The sequence below is a fragment of the Myotis daubentonii genome, chromosome 8 (assembly GCF_963259705.1).
Source record: "Myotis daubentonii chromosome 8, mMyoDau2.1, whole genome shotgun sequence".
Lineage (NCBI taxonomy): Eukaryota > Metazoa > Chordata > Mammalia > Chiroptera > Vespertilionidae > Myotis > Myotis daubentonii.
This window is the reverse complement of record NC_081847.1, coordinates 63,521,319-63,544,535: the sequence shown is the minus strand read 5'-3', so window position 1 is coordinate 63,544,535 and position 23,217 is coordinate 63,521,319. Positions and strand designations below refer to the sequence as shown.

Below are 23,217 nucleotides of genomic sequence, written 5' to 3'. Positions count from 1 at the left end.
GCTTGTCCATGTAAACTAAACGTTTTATACTCAGATCGCTAGTATATCATTGCCAAAAAGTGATTTACATCTATTACTTAATTATATTTATGTATACAAATGCCTCAATTCTAAAAAGAATTTCAAATCATATAAGTGGAAAAATTTTGGTAGAATTATTCTTCTCCATCATGCAGCTTCAATCTAAAAGTATTCTTCTTCTTAAACAAACATTATTAAAATGAAAAGAGCATTTCAAGTTTGTGGTTTTATTTTAAACTAAGTACTGATTCTTCTTATCAAGTGGAATAGCCATTACTACATACCTCACAAAGGTCAAAACAAAAGGAAAATTAACCTAAAAGGAACTGAGAGCTTGCTAATGGCTTCCGATTTTCTTACTTACCAATTTATCATTTTCACTGGGCATTTCAAAAACACATCTCAATTTAGAATCCATTAATTCGTCAGGTTTTGCCTCTTTCCACTAAAAAACAAATAAAACCAAACATGAGACAGAAGAGATATGACCGTGACAAATAGGTTTCATCTCAAGAGATAACTAAAAGATTAGCATAGCTGCTTAGAACAGGAGTGCTGTCTTTGGCTCAGCCAAGATGCAATGCTGCATTGCACTCTGTATTGACCATCCTGCCACAGTTATCTGGCAATGCTACAGAAACTTCTGAATAATCCTAAGAAGAGCTACTATCACCATCCATTGAAATCACACCACTAATATCTCTATAGCGATTACAGGACTTTCTTCTTAGGAGCATTTCTAAATTGTTTCTAAAAAATACTATTTCAAAATTCTTTCATTGTTACAGTTAGGATTATCTGTAATAAATAGATGTACAGATTTTGTTTTTAAATTAGATTTCTCAACTGGGAACTAAACCCACAGTTTAAACAAAATTCCCCAAAATAAATTCTGCTCAATTTCTATACTTACCACAGCTTCCATATCTGAAATGTTTGGTGGAGCAAAAATTGTCTGTACCATAAACTTGTGTTTACTCTTTTCATTAGGATCATAGTCAAAAGGCTGTAGCATTACTAAATAAAAAGAAAGGACACATTACATTGTCTTCTGCATTTGTTTGCTACTTAATCGTATTACCTGATTCACTAATGTGCAAATTTAGAAAACTAGGAAGGCTTCAAGAAACCAAACACTAGATTATTTACATTTAGGATCCAGAATCAACTTTATATTTTACAATTATTTTTAAATTTTCCACCTTTCTGATTTGCTAAATCTTTAACAACCTACAAAATAAATAAATGGCTATTTAAAAAATAAGTATCAAATTTATGACTGTATCTCTAAACTTATGTTCGGGAAAGTTTTCAAAATTTTGCCAAGGTTAAATATTTTCATGCCTACAAGCTTGGATTAAATCTAGTAAATTTCTATTAAAACTAGTTATAAATTTAGGCTTCCATTTTAATAGAAATAATATCTCTTAAAATTAGACAACTGGGTTATTTAAAGGAGAAATTCTAAGTAATTTAAAAACTCACTACCATGTATTATTAGTATTCTAATATAACTAATTTTTTTAATTGATTTTTTTTTTTAATCCTCACCAGAGGATACTTTTTTATTGATTTTAGAGAAAAGGGGGGTGGGGAGAGAAAGAAAGGAGAAACATAGATGTGAGAAAGAACATCGATAGGTTGCCTCCCATACTCACCCGACCAGAGATCGAACCCACAACCTAGGTACATGCCCTAACCAGGAATCAAACCAACAACCTTTTAGTGTATGGGATGATGCTCCCACCAACCAAGTCACCCGGCCAGGGTTAAAGACAGAGTTTAAATAAACACCCATTCAAAAGGAGTTTATCAATTAGTTTACATCTGATTCTAAGAAAACAAAGTATACAAGGTCTCATGATGGTCTCATGATTCCTAGAATTTTTCTAGCATCCAAATAATTATATTCAATATTTTCCTAAACATTTATGATTGTCAGCCTATAAAAGAGGGATTTTTTAGAGACTCCTTGTGGCTATAAGTCATGTTAAATTATATAATATGAATGTACTAATGAATGAATCAGCAATTATGTAAAATATATATGTAGTACTGTGGAAAATTATTCTCCCACTAATATTTAGATTATTTCTAAGATATACCAGTATATGCATTTCAATACTTTCACAAAGACAAATGCAATTAAGCAAACATGAGAAATATGAATTATATAAACAAATCTTATTTCTAAGCTATGTCTGAGAGGTCCATCAACTCCCATCATGGTGAAAAAAAAACTTTTTAAGACCAAATACATAGCAGCAAAAAATGCACAGGATAAATACCCAGAATCCAAATAAAGCACAATAAATTTCCATTACTACTCTTCACTGAGCAATCATTATAGGCTAGTCACTAGGAACCAGACAAAAAAATAACTTTAAACATGGGAACTAGACAAAAAGATAACTTTAAACATGATTATGATTTTATGACAAATATACTCTAAGGCTGCAAATAACAAGAGGAAGATAATCTTAATATATGTATGTATGTATATATGTATATATACATATATATGTGTGTGTGTGTATATATGTGTGTGTATATATATATATATATATATATATATATATATATATATATATATATATAAAGGGTTAAAGGGAGGGGGGAATGAGTATATAAGTACACGATAGTCAATCAGGGAAAGTTACTGGAAGAAATTTAGTTTGAGTGACTCCTCATGGAAAAGCACTACACTGAAAATTGGAAGAGCTAAGTTCTAATGGGAGGAGAGGGATCTGAGGGCAAATAATAGTGTGTCTGGAATTTTTAAAAAGTCATGTGTTCAATACAAGGGGTTCATTTGAGAGAAAGTGCTTTGAGAAGTACACAATTTTTAAAGAAACATTAATATAGTAAAACTTTAGCAATCTAGAACTCTCAAAGAAAAAGTCATTCTGAAGTTTTATGGATTCCTAGGGATAGATATATAACTGTTTGCACCCAAAACTATTTTTAATACAAATAGAAATAATTGTTTTCTTCCAATTTAACTAAAGGCTTGAAGATTGAGGCAGCAACTTCCAGAATTCATGTCATTGCTTTATCTTATTTCCCATCCATTTTCCCCAGGAACTGATGACCTGAACAAATATGAAAGCATTCCTCCCAGGCCACGATACCACAAAACTCACTAAAAAACATCTTTTCTAGATCCTCCTTGCTCTAGGTTTTGACTCTAGCCACTGAGGGAGGATTTAGGGTTCTCAAGAACTCTGACTATGGTTTGTCCTCTACTGCCTTTGCAGTCAGGTTCTACTTCTAAATACTTTCAATGGGTGTGCTCTAGGCTCTCGCTCTTTATATAATTTGCTATTGTGGACTTGAAAACCAGAAAACATAATGAATTATTATGTCTTAGGAATACTTATCAGGAACACCCAGGCATGTGTGTGTATTTTTAAGGTACATGTCTAGGCTATGTTCCCAGAGATTCTGATCTGGAAGAGTCCATGTGTGTTCCTGCTCTCTGTGTTATGGTACACAGTAAACATTGAGAACCACTGCTAAAAATAAGAGTAAATGGTCTCTTGTGAGGCCTGAGAGGTTCTCATACTTGCTTCTTATTTCTCAGCTATGTTAGAAAGTACTGTCTTGGAAAGTCTGAGGAAAGAAAGGAACATTTCATAGAGGGCATTAATTATGGCATCAGCACAGGCTCCACGGCAAGGGAAAGCAATTCATATACGGAAGGAACAGGTATACTCCTTGGACTACAAGTAAACACAAAAGGGAGTAATAAGAATAGTTTTCAAGTGCAGGGCACTGTTGACAATGAAAAGCAGAAATGCTCATTTAATTTGATACAACTAGCAAAAAGAGGCATTATATATTTTAAGCAAAAGATTTAGAATAATTCTACAGTTGCATGTAACATGTACCAATAGCTAGAGATCTGAATAAGAATGATCAATCACAAAAACAAAGTAGTATTTCAAAGACACAATAATAAGGGCAGAGAATATGGTAATGAACTATAGAAATAAAGACACAAACTAAAGCTACAAAATTTAAATTGACAATTGCTTATAAAATGACCACATAACACCCATCACAGATAAGGGTGAGAAATTTCTGCAATCGTTTGCATATTTATAGTGAGAGAACAAGGACATCACTTAAATAAAAGCAAAGCCAGAATAACTTTAAAACTTCCTTCTTCCCCCAGATAAAACCCTATTAATTAAAACCAAGTTTAAAATAATCATAAAATTCAAAATTGTTTAAATTCTGGATATCATGTGCTACCTGAAACAGTCACAGTCAATCCTGGGTCAATAATTCCACTGTTGGGCCTCACACAGTATCGACGAGGTGCTGTAGTCTTCACTTTGAAACATACTTTTCTATCTGATGGATTTCGCAACTTAAGATTTGTAGTGACTACATCTGTGAAGGGGCCTGTAAGGTTCAAAAACCAAAAACAGGAGAGAAAAAATTAATTTGGATTGTCCCCCACACACAGAATTCAAAACTAAATGTATATAAGCTCAATTTTATTTAAAGTATATATATTAAAATCTGTGTACATAAATATACCAAATGACTACTTTCTCACTAAGTGGTAGACTTACAAATGAATTTTACTTTCTTCTTCATTCTTTACCATATTTGGTAAAATTTCTACATGAGCATTTATTATTTCTAATAAAAGTATTCTGAAAGTTCAATTCATGAAATAAAGTCCACAATTATATTCTTATAGTAGGCTAGTACCACATTACAGGATTTTCCAATGGTCTGCAAACCAGTGCCAATCTTCAAATACTCTTTACTGAGCCAACTACAAAAATCTCTACATTTGAAGATACTACATCCAATGACAACAGTGCTCTTGCTTCACCTCAATTAGTTTGATTCGTTCACTCACTCACATAGTTGTTAAGTATTTATTATGACCACTGTGTCCAATACTCTAGATACGAAGTTTTTAAGCTCTGGTTCTATACCCAAGCAACACAAAATTACAAAACAAAGAATCCAAAAAAGTGATCTAGTTCTGCCTGAATAAATCCTAAACCATTTTTTAAAGATATGTTTTTATTGATTTTAGAGAGAGAGAGGAGAGAGGGGGAGAAAGAGAAACATCAATGGACTGTCTCCTGCACACCTCCTACTGGGGATGAAGCCTGCAACATGGACATGGAATCAAAATCAAAGACAACTATTAAAAAGATTTTCTTTCATTTAAATTAACAAGAATATGCATGTCTTTTAAAACAAGCAGATCTGCCTAATGCAATGAGAGGAAAAGAAATAAATCTCAAATGCAAGGCCTTTAAAAAGGAACTTACTTATTTCAAGTTCTAGGAAGGGAAATCATTTTATCCTATACTAGAGGCCCATTGCACAGGATTCGTGCACTGGGGAGGGGGGGGGGCGTGGTCTGCGGGGATCAGCCCGCTGTGGGAGCACACTTACCACCAGGGGGCAGCTCCTGCATTGAGCACCTGCCCCCTGGTGGTCAGTGCGCATCATAGCAACTGGTCAACTGGTTGTTCTGGTGGCTCTGCTGTTTGGTCGCTGGGCTTTTATTATATAGGATTTAAAATTTCTGAGTTAAAAATTATTTTCTAACAAAGAATTGGAACTGGAATGAGATTAAGAAGTTAGAAATGAGAGAACATTAGAAGAAAATATATAAAGGCAGAGAACCAGTTACAGAAAAAAATTTAATGTAAAAATAGCATGTCTTTTGGGGGGAATGGTATATATACAATATACAGGGTGCAACAAAAGTAGGTTTACAGTTGTTTGTATAGAAAATAGTACAATAATTAGTAATACAAGCATAAACTCTGTTTCCCACACTCAACTGTAAACCTACCCCCGTATATATGAAATGCAATCTTTCAGTTTGCTTAATTATATGGTCAAGTTAATAATTCAATTTGAATATTATTTCACACCCTTTGTTCTTCTTTAATCCCAACTGCTTGCATCTTTTATGAGCAGCTGATTAACAACTCTATCATACATGGGCATGTTAAAGAAGAAAACACCAATCTGTCCATTTTGCCACATGAATTCATCCACCAAATGGTTGGCTATTGAAACACTTTAAACTAATAAAAATAGGAGTCTTAAAGACACAGATTCCATTTCTTAACATTCTCCAAGTCCAAAAACTACTGTAGATAATTGAAACTGTATAAAATTTTATAGGGCTATCTAACTAGGGCTTTAATATGACAAAAGAAACATCTCACAAAATTTTATAACAAAATTATGTAAAAGTTTTTAAATTTTAAATTCAAGTTTTCTAATTCTCCCCAATTAAAAAAAATATATCAATTATCAAAAATAAGGTAAAATAAAATTTTTAAACTAATTTAGAAAATAAACGTGTCAATTTTCATCAACATGTGAATTCTGGAATAGTACTTAAACTTTATATTGCCAGCAGGACTTATAAACCTTCAGTAATAGACTGTGGTCCATCTACACATAAAAATGCAAACTACCTAAAGATGAGTATGTCAAAAGAAAAAAACTCCACCAATTTAAAACAAAATTCTTAACTGGATATGTTAGCCTTGTCAGTAAAATTATCTAGAATAAACCCACCTAATAAATGAATTTGAGATTTTCTGCTCCATTATGTTCCTCTAATCAAGCCTCTCAATATGGGTTGCTGCCACCAGGCAGTTCAGAGTCTAAGCCATTTTCCTGGAAAATTAGCAAGTACTAATGACCATCAGCAGAATAACCAGATTTAACAGCTATTAAGAGATCTCGACAAGAAAGAAGTTATCTGGTCCGCTGTTTTGGGTCACAGAACCCTTTGAGAATCTCGAAGTTATATGCAGTAGCCCAGAAAAACATACAAAGACAAATATTCACAACAATTTTACACTGAATTTTGGGGGATAAGGGTGAGATAAGGAGATTAGGTAGGGGTGGGAGGGAGACCTGGACCCCTGAAGGCTGCAGGTTAAAAAGACCTAATAAAAAATCTATCTTTACCAACACTCAAAAGCAGAGGGAAAAAAAATCTACATTATTTACTTGCTATGAAACAATCCTAAGTCCCAGAGTAATACTATCCCTGTCCGTTATTTTTGCCTGACATTATGACTAGGTGGTACTGTTGTTGGGGAAAATGGACCAATATGGTAGACACCCTGCAATGCCAGGGGAGACCCATACAATGAAGTAATATGCTCCTAATCCCACCAAATTTTCAAATACCGCTCTAAAAATTAATAATGATGAAAAATGCCTTTTTCAAATTTACCTATTGTGAAAAACAGGAAAAAAAAATGTTTTCTTCCTTCCAAAAGTTTAAAAGCAAATTTACCATTACAAAAAATTATTCTAACAACTGCAATGTCACTCAAGATATTTGAATCATCACTACAACATATCTGTAACATTCCGCAGAGAGTTGTGACACATTCACAATTCTACCCATATGCATAAATATTCTTATTTTGCCATTACAAAAATGTTAAAAGCAGTCAGCCCTCTATTCAGATATAACTCTTGCCTTCCTTTTCTTTTTTAAAACATTTTTATTGATTTCAGAGAGGAAGGGAGAGGGAGAGAGAGATAGAAACATCAATGATAAGAGAGAATCATTGATCAGCTGCCTCCTGCACACAGGTTCATAGGTGGATGCTCAACCACTGAGCCATGCCAGCTGGCTTGCCTTACTTTTCTTAAATGCAAACTTATCCTATATAATAAAGCCCAGCAACTGAACGGCAGAACGACCAGATGACCCGTTGACTAGTCACTATGACACACACACCACCAGGGGACAGACAACACAGAAGCTGCCCCCTGGTGGTCAGTGCGCTCCCACAGTGGGAGCGCCGCTCGACTGATGGGGATGAGTAGCGCACCTACAACGGGCTGAGTCCTGCAGGCCATGTCCCCCACCAGAGCACGAATCCTGTGCACCAGGCCTCTAGTTTATTATAAGTAGGTCACAAGCATCTGGCTACTACTTCATTATAACTTCTAGTACATATGTGCCCAAACATTTACAAAACAAAATACATACTTTTTTAAAATTTTACTTTCTTTTTATTTCTCCTTTATGTTATAGTTAGGGAATTATATTAAAATTTTAATTAGTTGCCAGGTAATTTCTTATATGAATTTCATTTTGGGATGGTAAAAAGGACATTACAAAATATAAAATATTAAAATGGGACACTGTGTCTCGTAGTGTTTAAAAACACTGCATTATATTAACACATTGCGGACGGATCATCAGAATTCTCACTGCATATTACATAGTGTTTTACAAAGTATCATACTTTAAACAGACATTAGCTTGTACGAACATATAATAAATAACTTTAAAATGCAATGGATATTTAATTTTAAAGTATGCCTTTAACATTTATGTAAAAAAAAAAATTTGTACTCATTCAATAGAAACTTATCTGGCCACTAGGTAAAGCAAGCAATAAAACTACTGGTCCACAATGTGTTAATAATCTCTTGCTTTACTAATTGAATAACTTATCCTCTTCAATGCTTAAGTGATTAAACCAGTAAGAAAACAAATTAGCTCGGCTGATGTGGCTTAGAGGTTGAGCATAGATCCATGGTCCAAGAGGTCACTGGTTCAATTCCAGGTCGGAGCACATGCCCAGGTTGTAGGCTCAATCCCCCAGTAGGGGGCATGCAGGAGGCAGCCAATCAATGATGTTTCTCTCTCATCATTGATGTTTCTATCACCATATCCCTCTCTCCCGAAAAATCAATAAAAACATATTAAAAAAGAAAAATTAATGGTTACGAACAGCTAGGATAGGGGTTAACTTAACAGAGAAAGGAGGTAGTAACTAGGAAAGGGTAGAAGGAGAGTTCTGGAATGCTGGCCAAGTTCTATTTCTTGTCCTGAGCATTGATTACATGAGCATTTACTTTTGATAATTCCTTACATAGTTTTCCTTTATACAAAACAAACTTTTAATTTTTTTTAGAAAAGCTAGCCTATAGACACATACAATAAAGTGACAGACAGAGGGAAGGGGGGCTGGGGCTGGGTGGAGATAGGAGGGACATCTATAATAGCATCAACAATAAAAATAAAAGTTACAAAAGGTAATAAAACCTTTTTTTTTTTTGAAGAAAGAAAATCCTGTCATTTGTCCAACATAGATGCTTAATTACTGGAATAATCCATTGTAAAGTTATCTGATAGTATACTAGTCACCAATCACAAGAACCACCTGACACATACTTCCTATGTTAGAGATGAAATTTCACTGTTTATATGTAAGAAAAGTCCATAAAAACAAGAAAATTCCACATAATTCAAGTTACATCTATTTGCAATCTTTTACGGGGAGGTGGGCAGGGAGGGAACTACAATAAAAATAACTTGACCTTTTAATTACATGGGTTGACCTCTCCTTTAGTACCCCTTTTAAAGGACTATAACATTTTCTGTCACTAAGTACTCTGTCCTCACTCCACTTACAAATGTCATTGCCAATAAACCAAAATCCTATTCCAGGCCCCAAATCCTATCAGACAGAAATATAACATATACAAATATGGCCTTTATATAAAAAGTGTTCGCCATACAAAAAAAAACTTGGAACCTGAAATCTCAAAGGTAGGAAAAAGTTAGGGTAGCTCACTCAGAAAGGATGTCCTAAAGCGGACTGTCCTGCCTCCTCTGCCTAAAAATGTATTTCAGGCATAAAATGTCCTTTATATTCAGGTTTTATATCCAAAATTCCAGTATTTAGAGTAATGACTTCTTACTAAGTAATGGGACCTTTATTGTCCAAACCTCCCAATCTTAAAAGGAACCCCATTAAACTAGAAACAGCTAATAGTAAAACCACTCTGAGTAAACAATTTTTAAATGTTTATCATCCATCCATATTTTGATGTAAATTGCATTAAAGTTTTCTTGAATGCCAAGCTGAGTTTAGTTGCAAAGAAAATTGATGGGGAGAAATAAGAGTTCAGTTGACTTTTCCCCAACATTTTGAAAAATTTCATAAAGAGAAACTGAAATAACTGCACAGTGAAAAATCATATCCATTTACCTAAATTCTAAAATTAACATTTCGTTCTAATTACTTTAGACATAACAATCTATCCATCTCTGTCTGCTCATCTCTCCATCCTATTTTTTATGCATTCTAAAGTAAGATGAAGACATTAGTACACTCACTCCTAAAAACCTGAGCAGGTATATCAACTTGAGGTCAGTATTTGCTTTCTGTGAAGAGAATCAAATTTTAATTCAGGATAAAAAGTGGTATGTAGTTTACAGCATTTCAGGATAAACTGGCAATGTACAAGAACATTTAATTCATGAACTCTGTGGCATCCATTTATGCTAGCTACTCAGAGGACTGTTGGGAGGCAATGCTCTATGGGTCCCTAGCATTTCTGCATGTTTTTTCAAGTGGAGAGTGACAGCTTTTATGCACACTATCTTTTTAGGAATGTATTAAATAGTGAACAGTCTTGGAAAATAATTTCTTCCTCCTGAAGAGAGGGTAGGTTTGTGTACTGTCCAGTATAATAAAGATAAGCTTCCTATGGAAAAAAAAGTCAGGTAGCTTTCCGTGCCGCCCATTATGAAAGATTCAGGTTCCCTGAACTCAAGATTTCTCAGCTCTGATGAAAACCCACTATAAAGGTAGCATCCATCCAAACTGAAGCCGTTTGTGTTGCCACCATGGAACTTGAGGGGCCAATGAAAACCAACACAAATATGAAGCTAATCCTGCTCACAGGCTATGAATAATGGCCTTTCTCTAAACCCAGGAGTCTTGTTCATGTCTTCTACCAACACCCACAAAATTGTAGCAGGCTAAAATTTCAGATCCTCCAGTTCTTGACAAGGTCTTTCTGAGTTCTTGGCTATGAGGTACAGACTGAGTTAGTGAACTCTGAATAATTAATACCAGAAAGTGCAATGCACCAAAGCATGAATCTTTGAAGAGAAACATGGCTGACCATACAATTCACATGGCACATAATCTATACCTCTCTCATAGCACTTTTCGCTTCCTTTTATTATTTATGCACGTCTTATCTCACCAAACTAAACTCTGAGCCCCTTGTGAAGAAGCATTCGATTCATCCCTGAATGAACTAGAATAATTAACACAGGGCTAAAGTCATAGCAGCTGCTAACACATTTGTTGAGTGAATATACACTGGGAGTACGGTAGAATAGTACATTAATTCTTTTTAAACAATATACAACAAAAACTATCAGAAGCATGCATGTTTGCCCTGACCGGTTTGGCTCAGTGGATAGAGCGTCGGCCTGCGGACCGAAGGGTCCCGGGTTCAATTCCGGTCAAGGGCATGTACCTTGGTTGCGGGCACATCGCCAGTAGGAGGTGTGCAGGAGGCAGCTGATCGATGTTCCTCTCTCATCGATGTTTCTAACTCGCTATCCCACTCCCTTCCTCGCTGTAAAAACATCAATAAAATATATTTTTTAAAAAAAGAAGCATGCATGTTTTGTTTCAAATGCTATGACTCTAGGTCTTCATAAATAGTTTATTCCAACATTATGTGTTTCTTCATCCTTAACTAAAACAGCGTCAGTAAAAATTCTAATGAGGAAGGCTAGATGCTCAGCTCAAACGCTAGTATATAAATAACGTAATTGTAGCAATGCAGGTGATGACTACTTCACTGTTTCCATCAATTTTAGTAAATCAACAGCTGTATCACTGATTAAAAGTTTTGCAGATACATAAGGGTTATGTTGCTTAATAGTGTCATGTTACATTAACTTAAAATAATCATGCATATGAAGTAGAATATCTATTGAGAATTCTCACAGTAAAGAATAGCAGCAGTAGTAATATTAAAATGTAACAACAAAAGTTTTTACAATAGCTAGCTTTTGTTAGACACTCACCATATATCAGTAAATGCATGAATTATGACATTTAAGTCACTCATAATAAGCCTATGGCAAAGGTACTTTTATTATGTATATCCCCATTTCATAGATGAGTCAAACTCAGATTCAGAGAAGTTAAAACACTTGTGCAAGGTCATAGAATTACAAAGCAATAAAGTAGAAAATCAAACCAGGTCCGACTCCAGAGCCTGAACTCTCCTAAACTCTATGTATTTTATGCAAATACCTAGCTATATTTATTTCCTAATTCATCAGCATTCCACATAGATTTCCACAACATTAAAGCATGAAATTGCAATCAAGTCAGTACTATATAAAAAAAGATTTTTAAATAGATATTGTATTTCCCTTGGTCCTAAAGGTCAACAATGAACATTTCCTAAAACAAGATCAAACACTAAGAAAATATTTTATAAGTTTACATCGAAGAAAGTCCTAAAACATTTTCAATACAATTTTAAAAAATAAAGTCACCTTAATTTATTTACCTTTAATATTTTTTCAAACTCACTGAAATCTCAGACTTTAGATTACTTTTTAAAATCTAGATAGGATGGGAGAGATTAAAGGAGAAAGTGGTATTTTGGGAGAACTTGAAATAAACATTTTTCACATTACTTACAGATCTGAAGCTCTTGTTAGATTAGAAGCAAAATATTTATAACATGAAAAAATGGCCACAATAATATTAACTTAAAATTACAGGATATAAATGTGCAGAGTTACACACAGAAAACATAAAAAGAAATATAGCAAATGTTAACAGTGGTCGGTAGGTAATAGGTAAACATTAAGCATTGATTTTATAATCAGAAGGGACTTTTAAATGTCTATACATATTAGCTTAATTTGTCCATAAACCTTTTATTGGTAAAGTTTTATGGGGGGAAAAAAACTGAAAAGATTCTTCTGAAAAACATATCTTCTGAGAATGTTGTTCAATAGGTTTTTAGCAATGGGAACAGAACTCAGAAAACAAGACCAAACAATTCATCTTCCCATATAAGTTATAAAAGTAAAATTTTGCCAAAGAGAAAATAAACTAAACAAAAAACACTATGATGTTCTTAAATGTATAGTAGTCACTGCAATTCATGTCAGATTACCCAAATACTAAAAAATAAATATATATGTAAATATAAACAAACATAAATATATACAGAGGATATATATGGATATGTATAGGTACAAAATAAAAAGCTGTGAAAATGCAGGTCTGTATTCTTATTATATTGCAAACTCATATATTAAAGCCCTCTCATATTAATGATTCTTATTTTTTCAATTTATTGTTATTGTTGAAAGTATTATGTATGTCTCCCCTTTTCCCCCACTGACCCCCCTCCACCCTGCTCTCTCCTTACCCCCACACCTCTCCCCAGGCCTTCACTGGACTATTGTCTGTGTCCATGGGTTATGCATATATGCATATAAATTCTTTGGTTAATCTCTTCCCTCCCCCTCTAGGATTCGTCAGTCTGTTCCATGCATGCTTCCATGTCTCGGGATCTATTTTGTTCATCAGTTTATTTTGTTCATTAGATTCCCTTTTTAAATTGACATCTCTATTTTTAAAACTGGTAAGTGAATCAAATTATGTCCTTAAAAAGCTATAATACTGCCCTAGCTGATTTGGCTCAGTGGATAGAGCACCGGCTTGCGGACTGAAGGGTCCTAGGTTCAATACCAGTGAAGGGCACGTGCCCGAGTGGGCTTGATCTCCAGAAGGGGGCGTGCAGGAGGCAGCCTATCAATGATTTTCTTTCATCACTGATGTTTCTCTCTTTCTCCTCCCTTCCTCTCTCTGAAATCAATAAAAATATGTTTTTTAAAAAGCTATAATACAAATAATGTCTCATTCATTTAAATCTAAGTTTTGAAAACAGTACCAAATGTTCTTAGTAACCTAGTTATAGAGAACATCCCAAATGCCAGAAAAAAAGCAGCTAAGCAAACTATGTTATATTAATGACACATAAGTCATCAAAAATGATATCTATATGGATGTGTCTTCAACAAAAATTTAAGACACTGGTCTAGATTACTTTTATAATATAGATTATGTGTTACAATCATAAAATTGAACATATTCACAAATCATAAAGTTCAATCTTGATTAAGCAAGGAATTTTATTATAAAGCATAAAATATTATGTAAGAGAGTATAAAGATATAAATAAGCAATCTCAATGACACAGGAAATGAAGTATAACTGGCCTCACTAGAAGAGACTGCATTCAGGGGAAGTGATTACTGGGACCTCAAGATCTCTTACCCGCTTTTCTCTCCCTCTTCTCTCTCAACTAGCTTGCTTCTACTTGCACATTACCAAAATCTGTCAGTCACTGTCTCCAAGCCTATGCGACTTTAAAAGTGTAAAGCCTATCATCATCTATAGTTGTATTTAAAGGAGGAGCATCAAAATTTTGACTAGTCAGTCATCAGCATATATATTGGCTGGCCTTGGGTTAGGTGCCCACCACTAAGCCAATCAGCATTGTCTGGGAGAAGAGGGGTCCTATAAATTTGTTTGCTGCTTAGACCTACCTGCCTCTTTATAGTCTGCTACGGGCACGGTCCATTACCAGAGAAAAATCTTCCAAACAAATCTATCTTATTTCTCACAAGAGGCTAACAAAAAGAGCTCAATGAAATTTAAAACACATATATATGTTCAGTTAGGATTTGTGAGCTGTTACAGGTCAGTTATAAATTATATTTACTTTCAGATAAACATGGTTTTCTACTTGTCTTTATAGGCCTTGATTTGTGAAATGTTACTACCTGTTTATGAACATTATCCTTGTTTCCCATTTACCTTTATATAATCTCCCCTTATTATTTTTTTAAAATGTATTTTATTGATTTTTTACAGAGAGGAAGGGAGAGGGATAGAGAGTTAGAAACATCGATCAGCTGCCTCTTGCACACCCCCTCCTGGGGATGTGCCCACAACCAAAGTACATGCCCTTGACCGGAATCAAACCCAGGACCCTTCATTCCGCAGGCCGACGCTCTATCCACTGAGCCAAACCGGTTAGAGCTCCCCTTATTATTAAAAAATAAAAAAGACACTTCAGACTGTGTAAAGGGCTAAGTAATTAATGAAAAATTAAATTAATTTAGGAAGGACAAATGAGACCAAAGGCATCAAATCTAACGGCAAAATAATTTTTTCCTCTTATTATAAAAAGCACTGACTGTTCATTGTAAAAATGTTGGAAAACACAGAAAAGTAAAACTATAAAAACGAAAACCACCTAAACCCTAAAGTAGAGCTAATGCTTGCTAACATTTTCTTTCCAAATTTTTTTCTTGCACATATACCATAAATGGGCTCATATTTATGCAACTTTCCAATGTAAGGATAAGACTATCACCACCAGTAAACTTAGCATCACTAAAAGTAAGACAATCAGCCCAGCAGGTGTGGCTCAATGGTTGAGTGTCAACCTTTGAACCAGGAGGTCATGGTTCCATTCCGGGTCAGGGCACATGCCCAGGTAGCAGGCTTGATCTGCTACCTGTAGGTGTGCAGGAGGCAGCTGATCAATGATTCTCTCTCATCACTGATGTTTCTCTCCCTCTCCCATCCTCTCTGAAATCAATAAAAAAAAAATTTTTTTTTTAATGAAAAAGGTAAAGTACAAAGAATGAACAATGTATCTACACACTAGACTCTCTTCAAAATTTTGTAGTTCTAGAAAAGGGACGAAATTTTCAGCTATTACCACATTACATAGTATTTACACTCACATAATGGATGCATTACTATCCATCCCTTTTCATTTTTAAAGTGAGAGGTAGGACTAGGTGATTTTTTGGATGTTATTCTGGTCCTAAAGATTGGAAAAATATATGACAGTTGAGTACAAAAAGAAAACTTTTTCCTGTGTAGTGGAAAATATCATAGAGAGTTGGGAAACCTTGATTAAATTCTTTAAAGTTTGATGTTTTGATATTGTTAGTGTTGGTAATTTGGTTGTTGGGCTGCTGTACTAAGCTACCTTTTAAATTTCCTTTAAGTAAGACCTTCCTTAACCAAGCAGAGATGGTCTGTGAAGAAAGTCTAGTCTGTTAGCAAGCAACCTTTTTTTCTCAGAGGCATTTCCTGACCTTTTTCCTGTTGCTTTTATATCTTATCTTGACTGACCAGTGAAGTCTTATCTGCCTTTCAGAGGAGATAGTAGTTCATCTAGAATGGATCTTGCTTTCTTTCAACCATAAAAAGTTGTTTTAAGAGAAAAAAAATGTTTTCTGGCTTATTATACTGTACAGACAACAAAATGCAATATTATTTTGTATTTCTACAAAAAAATCCTTTTAAAAAATTTAATGTAAGAAAGGGGCTGTTATTTGCAAATGCTTGTCTACCAGGTTCATTATACGTGAAATGTGATTGAAATTACTTAATAAAAAAATTTAAAACTTATGAAAACTTTTCAAACATTCATAAAAACAGATTCTAATTAACCTCTATGAACTTAAATTTCACAACTTCATATACTTAAGTTTAATATTAGCATTTTACCATGTTTGCTTTTTTTTTTTTTTTTTTGATGCAGTATGCTATCATAACATTTCAAGCCTAAATACTTGAGCTTGAATTTCTAGGAGAAAAAAAAAATTTAAAAAATATAATCATGACACCATTGTCGCTTAAAAAAAAACAAAAATAATTCTTTAATATCATCTAACATTTAAATCTATTGAAATTTTCCCAATGTAACTGGTTTCTTTTGTTGTTGGCTTGTTCAATTTGTGCACTGTAGTCAAGTTTTCTTAATCTTAAACAGTACCCCCCCACCTTTTTTTAATCATGCCATTTACTTAGTGAAAAAAAAAAAAAATTAAAAGACATCCAATACTAATAACATGGGAATTACAGGAGAAATCACTTTTCTTAATAATGTAATCAATGTTTATTAGGCAATCATCCCATGCCAGATCTTGTTTCTATGGATTTCAAAATAAATGGATATAACCTCAAGTAGTCCACAGCACAGTTTGGGAGAGAAAAATATGTGAGCATAAATACTATTAATGTGTTAAGTGCTGCCATTACAGGTAAGGACAAACTTCAATAGTGCATGAAGAAGGCAGTGATCAACTCAAGACTGGGAGACTCAAACACTTCACAAGAGGAAGTGATTCTTAAACTGGGTAGACTGCCTGTACAGGTATGAGGGAGAACAATACTGTAAACAGAGCATGTCCAGAGTCTTCCAACAGCTTAAAGTGTTTAGGGAAACACTTTAACCAAAACTATTGATAGAAGAGAAATGGAGAAGCAGGGAATGGATTTTGGACTTAAAATGTTAAGCACATAATGGGAAAACATTGCAGATTCTTTAACCAAGGGAACAGTATCACGTTTCCATTTTTCAAAGGATAGTTCTAGCAGCAGTGTGGAAGACAGGCTGGAGAGAGAGGGATACTAGAGATAAAAACACCAGGTCTGGAGTCTAGTAGAGAAAAGATAATATGTTGAAAGGACCTAAACATATCATATCTAATGAGTCATGATCTTCCTACCATTCTCCCACACATCCTCAAATAAAAGGAATGCATTTGGTCCTTATCCAGACATAGGTTTCTTTGTTTCTTCTCTCAGAGCATAACACCACCATTCCTCCAGTTATCTCAGAAATCTCAGTAAGCCTGAAATCTCAGGGACATCCAAGATACCTCTACTCTCATTGCACATATCTAATAGACCACCAAGTCTCATTGGTTTATATCTCTAACTTTTCATCATCTCCATCATTCTCAGTCCAAGTTGTCACCTCTTGCCTGGATTGCAACGAGGCCTAATTCACCTCTATCTCCCAACTATTATTACTTCATATTGCTACCAGAATTATATATATCAGTGGTTCTCAACCTTCCTAATGCCGCGCGACCCTTTAATACAGTTCCTCATGTTGTGGTGACTCCCAATTTCATTGTTACAAACTGAACATAATTAAAGCATAGTGATTAATCACAAAAACAATATGTAATTATATATGTTTTCCGATGGTCTTAGGCGACCCCTGTGAAAGGGTCGTTCGACCCCCAAAGGGGTTGCAACCCACAGGTTGAGAACCGCTGATATATGTTTAAATACAAATGTGATGTCACTCCATTCCCTCTACCTCTACTATTCCACCACCCCACACCCTCCACAACTTAAAATCCCTCAGTGGGTTAGGATAAAAACGAACTCCTTACTTAACCTACTAAACCAACACCACACCCATCTTGTTTATTTCTATTACCATCACACACTGAGTCTTTCAGCCTCATAAATAACATCAGATGTTATTTAACATGTTCTATTTTATGTTAACATGTAAATATTTCATGTTCCCTCCTGCCACAGGATCTTTCTACTGCATTTTTCTATCTTCCTCACCCAGATAACTTCCACTCATTCTTAGGAAATCTTAGTCCAACTGTGATAGCCTTCCCTGACAGATCGAAGTCTACTATTTTATATTCTCATAGCTACATTTTCTTCTTCTGATTATATAATTAGTATCTATCTCTCCCATTAGAATTGATTTGTGAATTTTTTTTCATTTTACTCAAAACTGTAGTTCCAACAATGATTTACCACACATTACACAAAGCAAAAACTCAAATCTTTATTGTATAATTGAATGAATTAAAACAAATAAATTTAAAAATAGATACACATTAAAGGCGACAGGTTCAAGAGCTATCTCTGGGGTGGAGAAGTGCAGATTTTAATTATTAGATGTGCCAAGTATTTCTGGTATGAGTAATGATGATGCCACTAACTTAAAAAATATGGGAAGAGCCCTGGCTGGTTTGGCTCAGTGGATAGAACATCGGCCTGCAGACTGAAGGGTCCCAGGTTAGATTCTGGTCAAGGGCACATGCCCAGGTTGCAGGCTCAACACCCAGTGGGGGGGCGTGCAGGAGGCTGCTGATCAATAATTCTCTCTCATCACTGATGTTTCTACCTCTCTCTCTCCCTCTCCCTTCCTCTCTGTAATCAATAAAAATATATTTTTAAAAATATATATGGGAAGAAAAAGTAGGTTTGGGTAGTAAAAAAACCAGTATGAGTTTGAGATATCTGAATAACATTCAAATCCCGACAGTCAATAATTAATTAGTATGTATTCCAAAACTGACTGTAAAGTCTGAATTAAAATAGAGATTAGATGTGTAACAATGTGTACAAAGAGAAAGGAAGGAAAAGAAAAACCCTCAAAACAATGAGACTGAACAAAGAAAGTTCAGAGATAAGACTGAAACCAAATCAGCTCAGAAACATTAGCATTTAGAAAAAAGAAGGCCACAAATGAGACAAAACTACAAATAGATGGAAAAAAATAAAACATTATACAATGCAAAAGAAATTTTACAATAGTAAAAATGTTAGGGACAAAAAACAATCCCTTACATGTAATGAATTCCCAATCTGAAGTCTAAGTCAGATTGGAAATTACTGCCAGGCTTTAAACAATAGACTCTGAAAATATCTACTTTTTCTTTATTAATATAACAAGAGAGTTATTACGTCATTACATCTAAAAGCACTTTCATATATTAACAATTATGTAAAACAAACAATAAATTTTTAAATACAATATTGAGATATGTAGAAATGTATTAAAATGGTATCTGCTTCTCCACAACTGTGGTTAAGTGCTGACTGCATATCATCGTTACCCCGTATAACAGAAAAACTTCATCACCCAATCTCAGAATGATTAAATGAGTCGCTCTTAGAGAAACTGTATCTGAAATGTAGAGTCAAAATTCAAATAAACCTACTTGAAGATGACATTCTGCAAAACTATCGTTTAACAGACTTTTACTTAAATTAAAAAGTATAGGTGATTTAGGGCACGTAAGAGTTAAATTACTTTTTATATCCTCATCAAACTAAGTATGAAGAGACTGTTGATTCTAAGTGAATGTCCTCACTTAGTGTTGAACTATGCATTAGAATACAGAAAGAATTCCATTAAAGCAAACTACCTTTGACTAAAAGAATAACTTTGAGGAAGGAATCAAATGACACCAAGTGTCACCTCCTAATTCATCCTACTCCTCCTCCACTTTCCCAATCCTCCCATTATGCATCTTTAAACAGAACACAGCAAACCATCAGCCATACATTCTCTACCCAAGTGGTAGAGCAAACCATCACTCTCTTGCCCAACACTCTACTCTGCCCCCCACCAACTGAGAACAAGCTTTCACTAGAAAGTTTCCTAAAGGAATGGGTGAGGGGATGGGAAGGAAGGGCCTTCTGTCCCTTGCTTGTTTTGCCTCCATCTGTCTGTCTCCCTCATTAGTCTCCAAGTTCTTCAAGGGCATTTTACTGTTTTTTAACTGTATGCTTTCTCCATTAAACCACAAACTGAATCTTTTCTCCACCTTGCTTACCACTGAATCCCAAAATATAAGCTGATACCTGCTGAATGAATTACTCAGTTTAATACTCTTATAAATATAGGGATATCGCAAAACTTTCAGTAAATGTTCACTAAATAAATGACCCAACTGAATCTGTGTCCCTAAATTTTTCAATGAAACACTTTTTTAAAGTCAGTCTTAAAGGGTAGCCATTGATAGCCAAACTTTTTTAAATGAGACTTGTGAATTACTTTCATCCATAACACTAGAACAACCTGTTCTATCATCAGAGCTAGTAGTTCTTCAATATCTAAAAAAAGTGAAATATATAGGGTAAGTCATTGTGTAGGGCTTTTGGTTGTTGAACTTGCTTCTCTATTACTAGTCTCTTACTATAGCAACATTACAACTTCTCTAAGGAGAAAGCCTCAAACTTTGTGGAAATTTCCTGGCCTAAAACTAGTTTTAAAGGTTTCTAGGTCCTTAACAGCAATACACACATGGTTATCCAGTAGAGGAAATTTCCTCTCTGGAAACTCAGCCTGTCAGAAAGTAAATGCAAAAGAGTTAAATTCTGGAAAAAAATTTAGTGATTACCCAGAGGCATTTTTTTCTTTCAGCTAGAACTATATAAAATCATCCACACACATAAACTTGATATAATAAAATGCACTTAGTGCCCCTCAAAATATTTCGTAGTTTTAAAATCAAATCTTTACCTAACAAGCAGCTCACAGACATTTCCACTCAGAAATTTGCAAATGCCCTGCAATGCTTACAAAATAAAGGAGTTATAGAATACTACTCTCACATAATACCTGAATACAAGGTTTTAAAAATTTCAAAAACTACTTAAAAATTTTCCGTTGTAAAATAATTTTGCTTTTGGACTCAATCTTGTACAATAAAAAAATTCAACATCTTTCCGCAGTGGGATGGCGATACATTTCACAAAAATGGTTCTCTTCCTAGCCACTGAAACCGAAATACACGACACTGAGTCCTCCAAGTGGGAACTTACTTCACACTGAACTGCAGCTAGGAAGGAATCCGCTTTCTACTTGGGATCGTCACACACTTTCACTACTTCTAAAAAGAAACTGTGCAGTTTAACTCTCTTCCCTAGGGTACCCTACGTATTAAAAAGCAACTGGGCCGGAGAGCCGCTTCGGTGCCTCCGATCACCAAGTCAGATCAATGCCTGTGGGCATCGCTGCAAAATCAATCCACGGCGCTCAGAGCCGAGTGACACCGGATCAGCCTTCTGGCGCGGGGGTCGGCTGAGAAACCACAAACGTGAAGGCAAAAGCCGCGAACACTGAAGACTCCGCAGCGAGAGGGCTCCATTCAAGGGCTCCACAAGAGCCGACAAACAGCAGGTCGGCCCCGCGCGGAAGGTAAGCCGAGGTGTCCCAGCGGAGGGCACAAGGCGTCTACTACCCGCCTACTACTGCCCATCCTGGGGCTGACGCAGGGCCTTCCAGCCGCGCGCCTGGGTCTCCGCCAACGCCGCCGGCTAAGTCAGAACCAGAAGACTTTCTGGGCTCCTCCGCCGCCCCGGTTCCCCCCGGACCTGACAGCCGACTCATCAGCGGGGCAGGAAGGCAGGTAGCCACCCCCTCGGCGAGAACCGAGGGCGGGCTCCACCCAGCGCTTCCCGGGAGGTGGATGGAGGGAGCGCGGGCCGCGGGGTGGTTCTCTCCCGGAGCCGCGTCCAGGGCCCGCCGCGCCGCTGCTCGCCTCCCCTCCCGCCTCCCGACCACCCGCGCGGGTGACGGACGCACTTGCGCCAGCCCCAGAGCCCCCGTCTCCAGCGCAGACCGGAGCGCACGCGGGAAGGTCACCACCCACCCACGCCCTCCCAGGCCACGCCCGTCGTTCCTCAGGGGCCAAGGACAAGTGCCAGGCGCGGGCAGCAGCGCGGGCAGCACCAGGAGGCGCCCCCGCGGGACCGCAAGATGGCGGCGGCGGCAGAACCGGGCCCCTCCGCCTCTCCCGGGCTGGAGCGCGCACCGAGACGCGGGCGGGCAGGGGAGGGAGCGGGCCCGAGCGCGGGGCAGGCCCGCCGAGAGCCGGAGCGAGGTTCCGCCCGAGGATGGAAGTGCTGGGGCGTGGGGGAGGGGCCGCTCGCCGGGGCCCCGGCCGCAGACGTTCCCTCCACGCCCATCATCCACTCCCAATCAAGCCCCCCGCCCGCCGCACCCCAGTCTGGGGCCGCCTGCTTCCTGCCTACCTTTGAATTTGAGGTCTGTGGGAGGGTCGAGGACCAGGATCTGCTCGTGCTTCGCCATGGCCCCAGAGGCGGACGCCATCGGAGAGACAGCGCAGAGCGGGGGCGCGCCCGCGGCGGCGGCTTGCTAGCTGGCTGGGGACGATGGCGGCGACGGCTCAGCCGAGCTCTACGATGGAGGCAGCTCACGGCTCCCGCACCCCAACGCCTGCCGCTACGGGGCCGGTTGTTGGGCAGCCCGCTGGTTCAGCAGCTCGGGGTCTCACAACTGACTCAACCCCACACCAGCCGCCCGGCCACGCGCACTGCGATCCTCAGGGCCCCACGTGATGACTGCTGCGTGCCTACGTGCGCGCCCCCGCGGCCGGGAGCTCCTAGCGCACGTCCCGCCCTCGAGTTCAGCCCTACGGGGCGCGGGCTGCTGCGCCTGCGCGCTCCCGGCCTCACCGCCGCTGGGAGTACTCCCTCAGCTGTCAAGGGAACGGGTGTGGGCAGAAGGCGGAGCTAAGCTCCTTGGGACCGACGCGGTGATCACCGCGGAGCAAGGGGGCACAATCCTCGGTCACGTTTTAGCTCCTATTACGAAACTGGGGAACTCGTCGTAGCAATACACCGCCATCTTCCAAGTGGGAATGCCTAATATAAGGAAGCAGTAGTCAGACTCATCCACAACTCCCAGCATGCTCCATGCGGGGGCGGAGCCTCC

The 23,217-nt window shown here is 37.3% G+C and overlaps 1 protein-coding gene and 1 long non-coding RNA gene across 3 annotated transcripts in view; both read right to left on the bottom strand.

Moving 5' to 3' along the window:
• Positions 1-22,878, bottom strand: part of VAPA (VAMP associated protein A) — a 42,882-nt gene extending 20,004 nt beyond the window's left edge. The window contains exons 1-4 of one of the 2 annotated variants that reach the window (XM_059706642.1): positions 22,515-22,878; positions 4,279-4,431; positions 935-1,038; positions 386-466 (exon numbers count right to left, since the gene is read on the bottom strand). In XM_059706642.1, coding sequence (XP_059562625.1) covers positions 386-466; positions 935-1,038; positions 4,279-4,431; positions 22,515-22,593 — 417 coding nt within the window. In that variant the 5' untranslated portion in view covers positions 22,594-22,878. The remainder of the gene's footprint in view (positions 1-385; positions 467-934; positions 1,039-4,278; positions 4,432-22,514) is intronic. The other variant, XM_059706643.1, reaches the window with a different exon arrangement.
• Positions 6,706-22,503, bottom strand: LOC132239788 (uncharacterized). The gene is made up of 3 exons (XR_009454149.1): positions 21,303-22,503; positions 12,391-12,446; positions 6,706-10,228 (listed from the first exon to the last, which is right to left on the bottom strand). It is a non-coding gene; the product is annotated as an uncharacterized LOC132239788 (long non-coding RNA).
• Positions 22,879-23,217: the final 339 nt, after the last annotated feature.